The 17999-nt window shown below is 43.5% G+C and overlaps 1 protein-coding gene across 6 annotated transcripts in view; it reads right to left on the reverse strand.

Moving 5' to 3' along the window:
- Positions 1-1413: 1413 nt before the first annotated feature.
- Positions 1414-17999, reverse strand: part of KCNS3 (potassium voltage-gated channel modifier subfamily S member 3) — a 71898-nt gene continuing 55312 nt past the window's right edge. For 5 of the 6 annotated variants that reach the window (XM_045008795.1, XM_045008797.1, XM_045008792.1 and 2 more), the window contains one exon: positions 5238-5981. In XM_045008795.1, coding sequence (XP_044864730.1) covers positions 5973-5981 — 9 coding nt within the window. In that variant the 3' untranslated portion in view covers positions 5238-5972. Of the gene's footprint in view, positions 1514-5237; positions 5982-17999 lie in introns of those variants that run through there. The other variant, XR_006577775.1, reaches the window with a different exon arrangement.

Here is a 17999-nt window from a genome sequence, read left to right on the forward strand (position 1 = left end):
TAATAAACTATTCCTGGGCCTGTCTCTCAGTCAATGCGTCCAGTACACAAAGGGATTGCCATTGCTGAAAGGGATTTAAATGCAAGCATTGCAATACTGGATGCTTTCAGATGCATCTTCTCTTCCGGGCCTGAGGTGCAGCGGGACAGCTCTCGTTGCTGACAATTCTGCTGAGTATGGAGCATGGCACGAGAAGAGAAAGCAGAAAGGTTCACAGGTTCCTTCATTCCATCACCTTGTGTCGCAGCTCAGATTGTGTGATTAATACAGAATGTGGGTTTCAGATACTATGCTGATGCATGAAACCAGCTCTTCATTCTGAGTCCCATTCAACTCCTATCAGAGCCCCTGACTCCAAAGAACTTGCCTTGGGCCCTCTGGGCATTGCATAACATGGGCCAAATTCACCACTATTGTCAGTGGGTAAAAGTTCATTCAAATCAATTAAGTTACAATAATGGTGACTGGTAAATCTTGCCCAATGACTTTAAAATTGGTTTAAACCAGTGTTCTTCACTATTTTTGAAGTGGGGGCCACTTTGGCAAAAAAACCCTCAATGTGAGAGCCAAATGGGGTGAGGCTGAGGGCTTCGGAGTGTGGGCGGTGGCCCAGGGTAGGGTTAAGGGTGGGGTGCGGGGGTGAGGACTCTGGCTGGGGGGTTCAGGGAGCAGGAGGTGGCTCAGGGCTGAGGCAGAGGGTTGGGATGCAGGGGTGAGGGCTGCAGGGTGGGGTTGGGGATGAAGAGTTTGGAGTGCGGGAGGGGGCTCAGGGCTGGGGCCAGAGGACTCCCCCCAGCCCTCTCCCTGCTGGCACAGAGCTCTGGGGGAAGGGGTCCTATCTCCCTCCTGCAGGCAGGAAGCACGGGAGCTCCGGGGAAGGGGCCTCTCTGCCCCCTGCTGGCAACAGGGAGCTCCAGGGCCAGGGGAGAGGCCCACAGCAGCCCTGCAAGCCCCAACTTGCTCCCCTCCCCAGTTCCCACTCAGCCCTACCTCCCTCCTCTCCAGGTCCCTGCTGCGAGACCCTTTAGAGCTGCTGTGCAGCTATTTATAGCCTGCTGCGTGGCTGCGCAGCTTAGAGGGAACTTAGGGAGCCACACTTCGGGTCGACGGGAGCCACCACTAGCTCACAGGCCTTGCAATGAAGAATACTAGTTGAAACCCTTCGTTGCCATACATCTCAGTAGTTTGCAGTGCTCTCCAGATCCTGGTAACTCCAGAACTCAGTTTAGCTATTCATGGGAATTTATGGGATGTTTAAAAATGTGAAACTGAAGGCAAAATGTTTAAATGGCTGCCAGATCCAAACCGCAAACACTCTCAAATACCTCCTTATATTTATATCATCTCCCAGTTAAAAGGATGAGGCAAAGAATGACAATTACCAGACATACAAGGAGATTCGCTGACATCAGTGAGCTTCTGCAGCTATGGGGCTTCCAAGTGCCATAACATCCACCACCACAGATAACTTGTCCTGAGCAGCAAGGCAGAATGGTCTGTGGGTATGTCTACCCTGCAATGTAAGCGCAGGGTTAGTGGGACTCGATCAGTGGACCCTATGTTAGAGAACCCAATGCTTGAGCATCTACATGGCTGGGCAACCCCAGGTTAAGAATTTTCTAGCCTGAGCTTGGAACACGGGGCTCTGGCATTCACATTGCAATAAGCAGCCACAAATCAAACTAGCTATTTCCCAGATTCCCTAATGCCTCCTGAAATGTGACTGCTCTAGCCCTTTGATCATGATGCAATGTGGGAAAACTCAACTGCCCCCCCTGCACATTACAGGAAGTTTGAACAGCCTGCCAACACATCCTGCCATGAGGTCATTTTGGTCTCTGTCCTGCCAACAATCAGAGATGACAATATGGAGGAGGTGCCATATGACTGGAGGGGACCTTCATAAATCATCTAGTCCAGTCTCCTGCACTGAGGCAAGATTAAGAATAATCTTCTAGAACATCCCTGACAGGCATTTGTCTAACTTGTTCTTAAAAACTCCAACAATGGAAATTCCACAACCTCCCTAGATAATTTGTTCCAGTGCTTAACTGCCCCTACTGTTAGGAAGTTTTTCCCTGATGTCTAACCTAAATCTCCCTTGATTCAGCCCATTACTTCTTATCCTATTTTCAGTGGTTAAGTAGAACAGTTTATCATTCTCCTCTTTATAACAACCTTTTATGTACTTGAAGACTATCAAGTCCCCCATCAGTCTTTTCTTCTCTAGGCTAAACAAACCCATTTTTTTCAATCTTTCTTTGTAGGTCATGTATTCTAGAGGTTTAATCATGTTTTTGTTGCTCTCCTTTTGCCTTTCTTCAATTTTTCTACAGTATGGTGCCCAGAAGTGGACACAGTACTCCAGATGAGGCTTTATCAGTGCTGAATAGTATGGAAGAATTACTTCTCATGTCTTGCTTACAACAATCCTAATAATACATCCCAGAATGATGTTTTCTTTTTTTGCACCACTATTTCATCATTGAATCACATTTAGTTTGTAATCCACTACAACCACCAGATTCTTTTCTGTAATACTCCTCCCTAGGCAGACATTTCCGATTTTGTATTTGTGCAACTGATTATTCCTTCCTAAGTACAATATCTTGCATTTCTCCTTATTGAATTTCATCATATTTATTTAAGACACTTTCTCCAGTTTGTCAAGATCATTTTGAATTCTAAGCCTGTTCTCCAAAGCGCTTGCCTGCAAACTTTATAAATGTCCTCTGTGCCATTATCCAAATCATTTATGAAGATGTTGAATAGAACCAGATCCCTGCAGGACTCTGCTCTGAGTGCACTTTTACAATCAGTTGTGTACCCAGCTTACAATAGGTTCATCTAGGCTACATTTGTCTAGTTTGTTTATGAGATGGTCAAGCAAGACAGTCACAAAAGCTTTGCTAAAGGTATACTACATCTATTCCTCCCTCCCCCACAATCAAAAGGCTTGTTACCCTGTTTCTGGATTGTGCTTTCACTCCTGTTTTATGAAATGGGCAGAGCTTCCAAGAGATGATGCTGGACATTTTGGCAACATTTTCTGACTCACCAAAGGCACCCGACAGAGCTTACGATGGAGCAGGAGGAGGACACAGACACAGAAGACTCAAACTGGCTGATGCTGCTCATAACACTCAGTACAGTCATTGATACCCCCTATGTAGACTGGTGCTTCTGGAGTTGGGCCAAAGGCACACACTGGGGGGACCACATCATCTTGAAGACATGGGATGACCAGCAGTGAGACCAGAACTTTTGCATGAAGAAAGCTACATTTCTGGAGGTTTGTGAGCAGCTTCCCGACTCTCCAATGTCAAGACACACACATGGAGGCAGCCGTGCTGGTCCTGAAGCAAGTTGCTATAGCGATCTGGAAGCTGGCTATCCCAGACTGCTACACTTCTGTGGCCAACCTGTTTGGTGTTGGAATGGTGACTGTGGGAAAAGTGGTGGCAGAGGTTTCTGAGGCAATGAAGTCTGTGGTTTGCCCCAAGATGGCAGGTTTAGAATATTGCTGAAGTAATTGCTTCTCTTGAGAGAATGGGATTGCCAAACTGTGCAGGGACCTTAATGGGACTTGTGCCCATAGTTTGCCCTCCTCTATGAGCATGAGTACATAAACCACAGAGGGTACTACATTGTTTATGTAGGCCCTCCTGGACCACAGAGTTTGATTTATGAATACCAACATGGTTTGCACTGGGAAAGGTCACGATGCCAGGGTTTTTAGCCAATCGGGAGCCTACATTCATGGACAAGCTGGAACATTATTCCCACCAAATGACATTGGTATTTCTGTCCCCACTGCCATTCCAGGGATCCCGCATATCTCCTTTTGCCTTGGCTTATGAAACCTTACCCTGATATCAGAGGCCCTGGCAAAAGATGGTTTAATTACACTCTCAGCAGGTGTGGAACAGTTGTTGAATGTGCTTGTGGCAGACTGAAATTCCACTGGAGATGTCTACAGACCCATTTGGATTCCAGTGTCATTAATGTAGTGCACATTACTGTGGCTTGCTGTGCTCTTCACAATATTTGTGAAGCCGGAGGTAAGCCATTTCCCCCTGAATGGACCTATGACAGCGAGTGGCCACTGAATTGGTACCCTCAGCCAGAAAAGGCACCTACCACAGCTGAAGCTGGATGCACCCAGGAAACAGAACTCAGGGCTGCTTTGTGCTCACAATAAGGACAAATGCAAAGTACTTCACTTAGGAAGGAACAATCAGTTGCACACATGCAAAATGGGAAATGACTGCCTAGGAAGGAGTACTGTGGAAAGGGATCTGGGGGTCATAGTGGCTAAATATGAGTCAACTGTTGCAAAACACTGTTGCAAAAAATGCAAACATAATTGCCTAGGGAGGCTGTGGAATCTCCATCATAAGAAATTTTTAAGAGCAGGTTAGACAAACACCTGTCAGAGATGGTCTAGATGAGGGGTTCTCAACCTTTTTCTTTCTGAGCCCCCCAACATGCTATAAAAATTCCACAGCCGAGCTGTGCCACAACAACTATTTTCTGCATATAAAAGCCAGGGCTGGTGTTAGGGGGTATCAAGGAGGGCAATTGCCTGATGCCCCACACCATAGGGGGCAACATGAAGCTAAGTTGCTCAGGCTTCGGCTTCAGCCGCAGGTGGCAGGGCTCGGGGCCCCAGGCTGCAGTCCCGCCTGGTGGGACTCCGACTTTCTGCCCTGGGCCGTAGCAAATCTAATGCCAGCCATGTTTGGCAGACCCCCTGAAATCTGCTTGCAGCCCCCAAGGGTTGAGAACCACTAGTCTAGATAATACTTAGCCCTGCCATGAGTGCGGGGGACTGGACTAGATGACCTCTTGAGGTCTCTTCCAGTTCTATGATTCTATGATTATGGACTTGGACGTGCATAAGAGGGAAAATAGTCCCTTTATGAGTGTGGGGGGAGGGGGAAGGGGCTGATTGATTGTGGATTGTTGGGAGGGTTGATTGCTATTCAATGTATTTACGAATGACCTCACCACTTATCAAATGGGATGCTGGGGGGGGCTTGATTCACAGTACGGGTTGATGTAAGAAGCAGCTGATGTATGGATTGATGGAATCTATGTACCAAGGAATAGTGTTTGCATACTAATTCCTAATTGTCCCTGATCATCTGTTTACTGATATCAATAAACTTTCTTGATCAAATAAAAAGCTTTATTTATAAACATGACTTAGAAAAGTATAACATTAACCCATTACCTGGCAGGCCAGCTGCCATTACCACACCAAAACACCTGTCACGACAAAACCTGACAAAAAAGTGCACGAACAAGCACAAACAGTGAAACTATGTTCAAGACAGAAATTCCCTACTGTGGTATGTCCCCTGGCCCACTGTTCTTCTTTCCTTTTCTTCCACATTTGCTGCACACTTGGCACTGAGGAATTGGGGTGGAAGCAACCACTGGGCAGGGGGTCGACATGGAGGACTTCATAGGGCAAAGCTGCTCTGCCCAGTTGCTCAGAGGAGCTGACTGCATGGGCCACTCAGCCATGGAATGGCCCAAGCTGTTTCTGGACTTCAGCACAGGGGATCACAGAGGGGACTCAGGCCGTGGTGTGGGTGATGCAGCAGAAGCCAGTACTTTTGTGGACATTATTGATAGCACCTGCTCAGACTGTTCTTTCTGATGAGCTCTGTCATCCTCCTTTAGCTGCCATTCCTGTTCCAGGAACTGCGAAACAAATGCCTGCTCTTGTGCTGAAACCCTGTCCTCAATCTGTGCAGCCATTCTGAGCCTCTCCTCTTGCCATAACTTTCCTCTAGCCACAAGTCCCTCTGTTTTTGGAACTGGACCTGCCTCTAGGCCCTGTCCAGAACTTCAGCCATAAGTTCATCAGAGAAATGCTTCATTTTGGAATTGTCCGTGAAAGTTCATTGATCAAGGCTCCTGCTGCAGTGTGGTGGCTGTGGAGGTGCTGCAGGCTGTAGAGATCAAGGAGCCTGGAACAGGACAAGACACAGAGGGTTATTGTCTCAAAGAGCTCCATGCAGGAGCACAGAAAAAATCCTTGTGGAATTTCAAGGACATAAAATGTTGCTTTCCCAGACTGAACTTCAGTATATTGTGAGAGGGATGCTTCAGACCACAGAAGCTCCGTGGACACACCTGGGTTACTGGCAGAAAAAGAAGTGCAAAGACAATGGCAAGTTTAAAAAAAAAAAAAAAAGCCCCCTCTCCCCCCAATATAAATAAATAAATAAATTGCAGAACAACTTGGGTTTGTGGGGCAGTCTGACCATGCTACTAAAGGATTTTGCTATCATTTTAGGCCTTCTGCATTTTGGAGGACGTAACAGTTCATGTGGTACCGTGCAAAGGGAGATGTTATTCCAAGCTGCCAGTAGGAAACCAGCAGTGTATACAACCAAAGTATTAAAATGTACAGTGACTAAACAGCACATCTACAAGTGGAGTGGGCTGGGCAGCTACCAAGGTGGCCCAGCAAAATATGCCCTTCCCCGAAATGTGACTACGTATCTGGAGTTCCTGCTACAGGCACGGTTTGCAGCTATCAGTACCCAGGATTGGGTCAGAATTCATGAGAGAATCAATTAATTTCCACATGCTCAGCCTGTTATGACTTCATGTAAGCACAGACCTCCACTGTCACCCACCTTATCCTCTTCCCCCCATTCCCCAGCACATAATTGGACAACGTTTAAAACCCAAATCATACTTGGGACAAATTTTTTGTCACTTATGAACTGCAGTTAACTGAAATGGGCTAGATTGTAAATGGAACACATTCCCTCCTCACCCCGCCCCTCCACGCCCATCAACAGTTCACTGTTTCCAGCAGGTTCCTTACACCGTTGTTGGGTGATTACAGAGAAACGTGCTTAAAGGCATGGTAAAGTAAGGTTATCACTTTTAAGAAACAGGAATGTCCTAGCAAAACTCTGCACCTTTCCAGTAAAAATTCACTTTCAAGGTTTTTTGTCTGTTTGTTTTTTTAACTGTTTGCATTTCCCAGTCCCCATTCTGATGGTGGGGGAGAGAGAGTGGGAAACAAGCCACTGGCATACTGCTCCAATAATTTTTGCATTGGTTCATAGAACAGAAATCCCTTCTATTCCTATATTAATAAACATTAAAATAGAGCCAGAAACTTACCAGGCTCTGGGGCAGCTTCCATCCATTTCACATCCACTGCCAGTTCCACTGCAGGCCATTCTTCAGGTGGGACATCAAGAAGCTCCTCCAAATATGGCCCCAGGATATGCTGCTCCTACAATAAAGCTTCCTTTGGGTTTCAACAACAGAGTCACAGCGCTGTCCTCACTTGGCACCTGCTGCGGGCTCCTATCAATTCCCAAGTTGGATCCTGGGGCCAGCAGGGCCCCATCATGGCTGACCAGGTCATCATGCACCAGGATTGGCTCTGTACCCAGCACCCAGCCAAGCTCCTCATAAAACAGGCATGATGTCAGTGAGTTGCCCAAGGTGCAGTTCTGGTCCCTGGTTTTCCAGTACTTGGTCTTGAGTTGCTTAATCCACTCCCTCCACTGATCACCATTCTGGTAGATTTCCGATACTGCTAACTTCTTCACTATTTGCTGGTCTGCATGGTCACTCCTGGTACTTTTACTAAAGTCCACTGTTTTGCTGGCCTCACACAAAAGGTTAATCAAAATCTGGGTGTGCTCCTCTGACCATGAAGCAGCTCACTTTGCAAAGGATTCTTCTGGTCATCCTCCATTGTAAACAGAGAAGGTTCTCCAAAGGTGTGTTTTCAGCCCAGAGGTAATAAAATAATGGAAGGGTTAAATGCTAACTTGCCGAGCTCCTGCACTAGAACAAAGGGGGTTGCTTCCATTTCCCTGGAGTCAATTGGTGATGCTTGTGATAGAGAACAAAGGTTGTCAGTGCACGAGATTGTGAGATACTTTTGGTGGACTCCCAGGACCCAAATCGGGAGGCTGCATCTACACTGTAAAGCAACAGATCTTGAACCTTGGGTCCTGTCTTGACTCAAACTCAAGCCCTTCACCCACGCAGAGTCCTAGGACCCTGGGTCTGAGCCAAGTCTGAGAGCTTTCTGTGAAAATGGAAACAGGGTTTGGCCTCAAACCTGAGTCTGAGTCCGAGCCCAGGCTTACAATGCAATGTAGACATATTCCTGGGAAGGAGAGACCCACAGGCTATGTTATATCCCAAGGCAATTGGGCTCTTGAAATGTCAGGGTCCCCACTAAAAAATATAGACTTTCAAGTAAACAGCACACAGTGGATCTGATTTTCAGACTGGATTTAAGGAACAGAACACCCCTCACCTCTTGGAACAACCACCATTTTGTGCAGGCTGAGATCAGAACCCTCCTCCATCTTCAGACAAGAAGTAGCAACCATAACAATCTAGACCGGCTATTGAGACTCTGGCATCTTCTCTTCCTATAGTCCCTACAGATCTCCAAGGTTCCCTGATGACTATGCACTGCAAAAGAAGCAGCAAAAATGTTTCTTGTGTCAGTGGTGGAAAACAACAGCAGTTGCAGACAGGCTCCAACACAAGGAATTCTTGCAAGTTTATATCCTGGCCATGAAAGTTAATCCAGAATTCACCACTCTGCTCCAGAATACACCACCTCCCACTGCAAAGATCCAATTCTCAGAGAACGATCGCTTACATCCAATGTGCCCTCTTGAGGCAGCTGAGAATAGTGCATGGACAGGCTGGGAAGGATCAGGATACAGAATCCACTGCTATGAGAGCCTTCAGTCCTCCCCCATGTTAGGGACTGAATAATCTATGTCAACCATTGAAAGCAATAGCCTCCCTAGAACAACCCCGCAGCTATTCTGTAGCCTCTGGTATGTGGATGCCAGACTCTGTATTTTCTCCTAGCTGAGTAGGTTTGAGGCCTTTAGGCTCTCACAGCACTATTAGTAAATGCAGTTCAACATCATTATGCAGCAAAGAAAGTCATTAAGAACAACCATCAAAGTACTTTTGTAATGTCTTATTAAAATTCTCTACATCTTACAGCTGTCTTGGATTACCTGGAATTTCTTGCCCTCGTTCCTTGAAGAAATAGTTTAAACACAGAAAAAAATACTGACTCTTCTCTCTTACGCTGTTTTCACAACAATGTAACTACATTGGCTTCAGTAAACATATGATCTGAGAGTAGAAGCAGGCCCTAACAATCTCAGTTTAGTTAAGCCAACTTCAGGGTCTTTGGTCTTCAATGTTCTTCTAGTGTTTTCCAAACTATACAAGCAAATAATCTTGCTAAAGGATGGGATCATAACTGTAGTATTCCCTGAACTATTGCTTTACCTCAGCTTTATCCTCTTTGTACTGTTTAGCACAACAGGACTTTCTGTAGGAAGCAACAGCATTAACTTCACCCAAAAGAGCTGGACAGTGTGGGAAAAGGAAGGGGTGAAAATAGGGGTCTAATCCTGCCCCTCTCTACTTTGACTAACAGAGCTCCCCATAGGCAGAAGGGAGTGTATGCTGCATCCTATCCAAATCATAGTGTGGAATTCCTCCAAGGGCCTTCCACTGCAGTACAACTCCTGCATGTCCCCTTTGCCAAGAGCAGTGGTCTTAAGACTCCACCAAGGCCAAAGTAAATAATAGCTGTATGAAGTATAGTTTGCGATATCTGATCATCCATTATCTATCACGAGGATATATGAAAAAGAGATTCTGGAAGGCCTCATCATGGCAGGAATGGAGGATGGTTAGAGATTAATGTCATTAATTCCAAGCATCAGACCATGTAATACTAGGAGAACAAAACAGTTCTAGACTAGATTGTAGGATTATTACTAATAAATGTGAATAATTAAAATCCTTTATTATTACTAATAAATGTGAGTGTGTGGCACAATCTGTCAGCATAGTCTGTGTGGTATGTAGATTGTAATGGATTTTCTACTTTCAGTCCTTTTGGTATGATGTCCATCTGTTTGCATTTGGAAAGAAAGATGATGCCTGTCTGTATCTGTTCGAGTTTTTTCATGAAGTTGATGGATTTCCACTCCATACGGCTAAATTCAGTGCCTTGCATAATGACAGGTTTCATTATTCAGTAACATGGCTACTACTCTGAAAAACTCCTTTAGTTTGCTTCCCCAGATAAGCCATTTGGAATTAAAACCACCTTATTGAAGATTCTATCTTTTCTGGATTGTTCCAGGATTGGAAGAATTGAAAATAATCCTTCTTGTGAATTAACATGGACATGCTGAATTTCAAGGAAGAATTAAATGTTGTGCCTTCTGACAGTTTCCCAATTCTTAAGGAATCCTCCTTAGCTTCATTACATATATTTGTGAGATACGGTGGGTGAGGTAATATCTTTTATTGGACCAACTTCTATTGGTGAGAGAGATGAGCTTTTGATCTTATACAGAGCTCATCGTATATTTGGCTATTTTGCTCTTCTTGGTTTTAAGTTGTCTCGGTATTATTATTCTTTTGGATGGGTTACTAAAGCCCTTTGACATTCCATGAACAGACACATATGATACCCATTATCTCACAATTTATTTGACTGAATATGGCCGAGCATGGCTTATTGGAAAGAAAGTGCTCAGAAACACTGGTGATTTAGAACCATAAATACACAGATTGATAAAAGTCCTAGATCTGTTTTACTTATCTGCACATAGCATGACTATACCGAGTAGAAGTGAGTAAGTACTGGATATATAAAACCTGATGCTGAACACCCAGCAGGTCCTACTGACTTCAAATTTAGCCATGTACAATTTTGGGTGAACCTTTTCGGTGGTCCCATACAGTTAAATTATGCAATCTTTACTCATGTTGGTGAGCACTTATTTGAGTAGTCAATGAGCCCAACAGGACTAATTGTGTGAAGAAATGCTTACCAATATGAGACTGGGATGTACAGCCATAATGAATAACTTCAAGAATCATTATTTGTTTTTCATAGTAAAACTATTATTTCTAATTTTTGTTCTGTATTTGTACATCTCCTAGCTCAGCAGCATCCTAGAGACTGGATCTCCCAGGAATCACCATAATACAAATAAATAGTAATAAAATAATAATAATAATAATGCTTTGTAGAAAAATTTAGAAAATTAAAAGTGAAATACCTACAGTTAAGTTCAGATCATGAATGACCTACACTTATCTCTGCATTCACAAACTCATCCAGAGTGACAAGTAATAATTCATGTTAATCTAATAATTACACTACAAGATGAGAAGTATTAAAAATTAAATGACAGAACTGAATGTTCTGCAGGTCTAATCCTAAGAAAAAAGAAGAAAATGAGAAATGAAAAAAACGTACCTGGTTGTAAGTGATCTTAGCTAATATGCTACTCTGTATTATTGATTTGCTTCATTTTAAAACATGGTAAGTAATCAAATCCCCACATTAACAATACATAGTGTATAAATCAACTGAAAAAGAAAGTAAAATATTCAGTAGTTGTAGCATTGTACTGAATCTAAACTACATCTTAATTTGATAGACAGGGGATCATGTCCCAAAGCATGAAAACTGCCTTTGTTATTGATAAAAAGACAAAGAGGGATACAGCTTTGGAGAGATCAATCTGCAAGTTCAGTTCTGCAAACACTTTCAAGGATGGACTTCACTGACTTATGTGATCTCATTGGGTATGTCTATACTGTACATTAGACCCGGGCTCTGACTCAGATTTGAGCCCTAGCCCCCCTTCCATCCACACATACATCAATCTGATTTGGGTGAACAAGCAGGCAGGACCTAGGTCCTAAGACCCTGCTAGAAGGGTGGGTTGGAGCCCAAGTCCTGCTGTGACTCGAGTCCAAACCCAGTCATTTTGCAATGTGGACACAGCTGAAGCCACAGCCCTGAATTAGAAGGGCTGTGTAGTGCAGTATGGACATGTTAGAATGTTTGTAAGACCCAAGTCCAGGTTTACAGTACAGTGTGGATGCTCAAGCATGGGCTTGGAAACACTGAATCCACAAGTCCGGGTCCCACAGATCCAGGTTTACAATGCAAAGTTGACATACCCACTGGCTTCAATGGGAGCACACAATAAGGACTGCAGTATCAAACCCTATATTTATAAATACTGACTATAAAATTAAAGCCAAGATACAAGCAACATGTTTAAAGGATATAATGTAAACAATTATTCATGAAGATTAGGTAGGATTTGCATATAGGAGTGTCACTGTCAACTACTCTGGAAAAAACTTTCACTTGATCCCAGTTACTAGACATACCTGTCATTTGTGATTAGATGTGGAGAAAGCATTTTTAGAGAATCAGATGGCTCTATCTATTATCAGTATTCAGGAAATTTGGTCAACCTTCCTCATTAATATATACTTCTCTTTTTGCATTAAAAATAACTCTCAAGCACCCACTCTCTGAAAGTCAGGCCCTTTAAAGAGTCTAAAGATGGAAAACTGTGCCACCCAAAACCATGTCACTTTTGAAAATGTAGACATTATATTTGCAGACTCTTACCTACGAGTTTTATATGGAAAGTTCCCCTTTAAATTCATTCATTCAATTGTCCTTTATGGCATGAACTTTTTGGAGATGCTGGGTTAAATGTTGCAAAGCATGACTGTGTTTCACTGTGACCACAAACTTCAGAAAAGGAGATCTGAAAAGTCTGCTGGGGTACAAAGTTTCATGTGAACCTGGACTAACCCTATGGAGCTCAAAATGCAAAATCTTCTGCAAAGTGAAACCATTGAGTTTCACTCCATCCCTCTTTTCCTGAGTGATTAAGTTGTATTTCAGAACAGCCAAAAGAACAGCTTCAGATGACGTTCAGAAATAGCCAAGCCTATAAGGAGATAAAATATACAGTCTCCAAATTATTCATTTTGAAGCAAAACAATTATCAAATCAGCCAGCATAACTCCCTGCAAAGTGAAGTGACATGCTGAGTCATCTTGGAGCACATTAAGATCTGACGGCAGCATTTCCCGCAAGTCAGCACCTATGCAATATTTTCTTCAGTGATCCATAGAAGCAAAGCATTACAATAATGTGACCTAGAGATTCTGAAAGCACATGAGTGTCAGCAATGGACAAAGTCTGGCTAGATTCCATTAATGGTAAAAGGACAATGTTTACCCTAGTGTTAATATGACCCCCAAACAAGAGTACAGATCTGACCCCCCAGATCTGAATATCAGCAGAGAGCACAATTCTATCAGCATCAGCAGAAAACCCATATTATATAAGTATCTATTAATTAATATGAGTACCAACCAGAGACATGTCAATTCACTGAGCTATAAAAGAACACCAAACATAAAAAGCTTATATCGTACCAGACAGATAGCCAGACAGGACAGGAAACCTGCAGGTGAGTTGGAAGTTTAATCTTATCAAACCTTTAAGAGGTTAAATTGGTCTTTGCCAACAGAAAATACTCAGCAGGGCTCAGGAACAGCTCATACCCTGAGCCAGTCTGACACCTCTAGGAAACTATTCACTTGTTCCCTGCAATCTCAGCTTTTTTTTAGTAAGTCTCTAGTTACTATGATTGTGAAGAAAAGTTCAAAATTGTGACTGATACAGAGATGTCTATCTAAAGGCAGGTCTACACTTAAAATGCTGCAGTGGCACAATCTGCAGCGGTGCAGCTGCACCCCTGTAGCATAGACGTTACTATGCTGACAGGAGAGCATCTCCCATTGGCATAGTTAATCCAACTCTGCAAAGGCGGTAGCTATGTCGAAAGGAGAAGCCCTCCCATCAACAAAGCGTTGTCTACACTGGGGGTTAGGTCGGTATAACTGTGTCATTCAGGGGTGTGAAAAATCCACACCCGAGCAACACAGTTATACTTATGTATGTTTATAGTGTAGACTTGGCCTGAGTCTACAGAGAGTGGAGAACAATAGCTTTGAGAGATGTGAACTGCCCCAGTCATTGCATGGTGTTAATTCAGATCCCCTGTGATGATAATTTAAATGCCAACATTATTAACTATTTCATTCCATGTGTATGAAAGGAGAGGGAGAATCACAGATCTCCACAGTTTACTCATTTTGGTACCACAAATGGGTAGCGCTTGGAAGATACCATCAATTCCTCCCCATTCCCCCAATCCTGCCCAGCCCCAGGAGCATAGCAGAGCTTAGTATGCACATATTCAAGCCCTACTTGGGGATAGCTAAGCTCAAGGAGACCAGTGGCACTTTCTATCGTATTTTCAATGATTATTATTATTATTTGTATCATGACTAGACGCCCCAGTCATGGACCAGGATCCCACTGTGCTAGGTGCTACACAAAACCAGAACAAAAAGACAGTCCCTTCCCCGAAGAGTTACAATCTAAGAATAAGATGAGACAACAATTGGATACAGACAGACTGACAGGGGACTACCAGGAAGCAATGAGACACTATTGATCAGCATGATAAGCAGTGACCTCAACTCACCAGCAGCCTAGTCTGTGTCACATTTTTTGTAGGCCTCACTGCAAAGGAGAGTTTGAAGGAGCGTTTGGGTGGAGTCTCATTTTGACAGATCACATGAACGGAGCTTCTTTTGTGGGGCGAGCAAGGGAGCGTACTGATAGCTTTTCACCAGTCTGATTCCTGATTTTCAACCCCAAACTCAAACCATCACATTTTCCAGTTAAAGTTAATAGGTTAATAGAACTGGAACCTTCTTATCTTGACGCGTTATAAGTTTGATGATAAATCAAACTGTGGCAAAGGCAGATTATACTTTTGTGGGGCCCTAGGCCTGAGCAAATGGCCCACATTCCCCCATCACTCCTGCTGGGGAACGAGGTCAGAGCGTGGAGGCTTGCCCCACTCTGCCTGCCTGGTGTCATTGTCGGGGAGAAGGGTTGGGGTGCGCGGGCTTGCAGGAGACCAGACAGGCAGAGTGGGTCAGAGCGCGGGGGCGCCCCGTTGGCCCAGGGGCTAATCCAGCACTGGGCACAGGTGAGGATGGTGCTAAATACAATGAGAATTCATGGTTCACACAAACGGACAGAGCTACGGGAGTTAGAAATCAGGTTACAACGGATAAGTAGTCTGAAATAGTTCAAGATTTCATGAGTAGCAAGAGTAATATTTATTTGTTATTTATTAATTATATTATGAATTTATAAAGCAATCAATCATATTGGTCTGGGTGCTGGATGTTCTGAACATCAAGAGTAAAAATACACACCATGTTCAATAATAGAAAACTAGAGAAGTGAGAGATTTGAGATGTCTGACTTTAAAAACACTACAGGAACCACTAGAGAGAAGATTATATTCCACAACCTTGAAGCAAGGTTTGAAAAAACCTTGTACTTAAAAACTGTACAACGCACCGATGCCATAACAAGGAAAGAACCGGACCCAGAACATAAGGCTTCAATGTGAACAAAATCCTGAAATCATCATCATGAACATGAATCAAATTACACCTGAAAGAGTAAGAGAATAAAGGCCTAATTCTCCTCTCCGGTGAAAAACAGCATTAGCTCCATTGAAGTAAGTGGAGCTCCACGGTTGCGATATTGTCTTTCAAATACATGTCAGTAATAAAAATGCTGATTGAAGTCTTCAAAGAAGCATTTTTTGACAGAAAACTGTTAAGTCGGACATTTTTTGACCAGCTCTACCTGTGAGATGTTGGCACCCAACTTCTTTAGGGCTTGTCTACACAAACATTTAGTTTGCAGCAAGCTGGGGTGTGAATCTACCCCGTGCTAGCCTGCCGAGGACTAACTGTCCACATGGACCCTGCTGACGTGCATCTAGTCCTGTTTCAAAGAGGACTAGATCAAACCACATTAACAAACTGTTAATGTGTATCAGAAGGGTCCAAGTGGATAGTTAGTCCTTGGCAGGCTAGTCCTGAGTAGATTCACAACCCAGCTTGCTGTGAGCTAAATGTTCCTGTAGACAAGCCCTTAGTTTCCTTTGAAAATGTCTCCCATCTATTTTTATTCCAGTTTAAGAAGCAGCCAGTGAAACTCTCTGATTAATAGTGAATAGTCACAAGGTGTAGAAAAAAATTAAATGTTTCCACACATTCTACCTGGATTTACAATAGCAGAAGGGAAATGGGGATAACGATACTTCCTCACTTCACACAGGTGCTATGAGGATACAATTTTGTTTGTGAGGTGCTCAGACACTAAAGAGTTTGAGGCCAAAGAAATAGGCAGATAGGGTGACTGTGTAACACCGACAGTCAATCAGGGTGACCACAGTCAATAGCGAGCGGGATCGAACTGGGGACCTCTGGAGCTTTGTGCATGAGCCTCTACCGCATGAGCTAAAAGTCCCTGGCTGTTAACTAAGACTGTAGAGCAGACTCATTTTATCTCTCTCTCTCTAATTGGTCTCGGTGCCACTGGATGGGACAGAACACCACACCCAGAAGATGTGTGGGTTACAACTGCACCAAGAGTAGTTGACACTTCCTCGCAGGAGATCACCACTATAGGTCAACCATGCCATACAATCGTATCAGAAGATACTTTGCTTTTCATTCATGTTCATTCTTTGGGTTTTTGTGTTTGTTTCTGTCTGCTCTAAAGGTCATTTCTGTGATGTGGATATTTGTCCAATAGGTGCAGGATGGGAACAACCAGCTCATTTCAGGTAGGCCATCAAACACCCTTATTGTCTTGCACTAGATACAAACCATTGATCTAAATGTAAAAAGTGTATCCCATTATCCATTTCTTGTTTCTCATCATAAACTTACATTGTAAACTCTGCGGGAGCAGAGAATGTCTTTTTGTTAGGTGTGTTCAGTGCTTAGCACAATGAGGCCCTGATCCTTTGAGGCATCTGGGGCAGAGCCTCAGTAGTGTAAATTGTAATAGCTCCATAGAATTCTATGGAGCTATGACAATTTATACCAATTGAGGCTCTACCCTTCTAGGTGCTACCACAAAACAAATATTATAATCTATCTCCTAAGATTACTTGTCGACTTTGGTACTATATTCATGTTCCCCAAATTACTAGTTAATTAGTGATTGATGATAACTCCATCTACAACAGAGATCGGCAAACTTTGGCATGTGGCCCATCAGGGAAATCCGCTGGTGGGCTGGGACAGTTTATCTGCAACGTCCGCAGGTTCAGCCGATTGCAGCTCCCACTGGCTGCGGTTCACCATTCCAGGCAAATGGCGGCTGTGAGAAGTGGCAGCCAGCACATCCCTCCGCCCACACTGCTTCCTGCAGCCCCCATTGGCCTGGAACGGCAAACCACGGCCAGTTGGAGCTGCGATCGGCCGAACCTGCGGACACTGCAGGTAAACAAACCGTCCCAGCCCAACAACAGATTTCCTTGACGAGTCGCATGCCAAAGGTTGCCGATCCCTGATCTACAACATACTCACCACTCTTTTTTAAGAAAGAAAATATCCATTTGTATCTACCATTTCAAAGCAGCAGCAATGGTACTTCCTCAGTAAGATTATAGTTCCATCTGATCAGCTTCTTTTATATCCAGCAACATTCCATATAATCTATCTTAAACCTCAGAATACGTTTCAGAATTACATTTTTCAGAATTTTCATTAGTCGAGTACATAGGTCACAGCAGTTAACCAATCATTTTAATAGTCAGAGAAAAGCTACTCCTATCCATCAGCTTTAACTATCAGATTCATTTAAAAAAGACTCTCATGAGCAAAATAGTCGGTTTTGGGGTTTTTTTGTTTGTTTTTTGCCACAAGCAGTTCGTGAGTTTAAGCATCCTACATAATGAAGGTCTCACTTATAAGCTTGTTAAGACGTGATGTGATTTTCTTCGTAATGTGTTTCTAGACCCTTGTCTAAGCAATTACACCATTTTTTTCTTCACCGTGTTCTCTTTTGGAACCAAGTCTCATATGCTACCTGAGTTTCATGCACAATGAGGAATTTCAGCTAGTTGGTTATAAAGACCATGGACTGACTCACATATTCACTGCTAATGCTCTCAGGAATATAAACCATTTCTAAAGGAAACACCAACTGTAACAGGAAAGCATAAGAT

This window comes from Mauremys mutica, chromosome 3 (assembly GCF_020497125.1).
Source record: "Mauremys mutica isolate MM-2020 ecotype Southern chromosome 3, ASM2049712v1, whole genome shotgun sequence".
Lineage (NCBI taxonomy): Eukaryota > Metazoa > Chordata > Testudines > Geoemydidae > Mauremys > Mauremys mutica.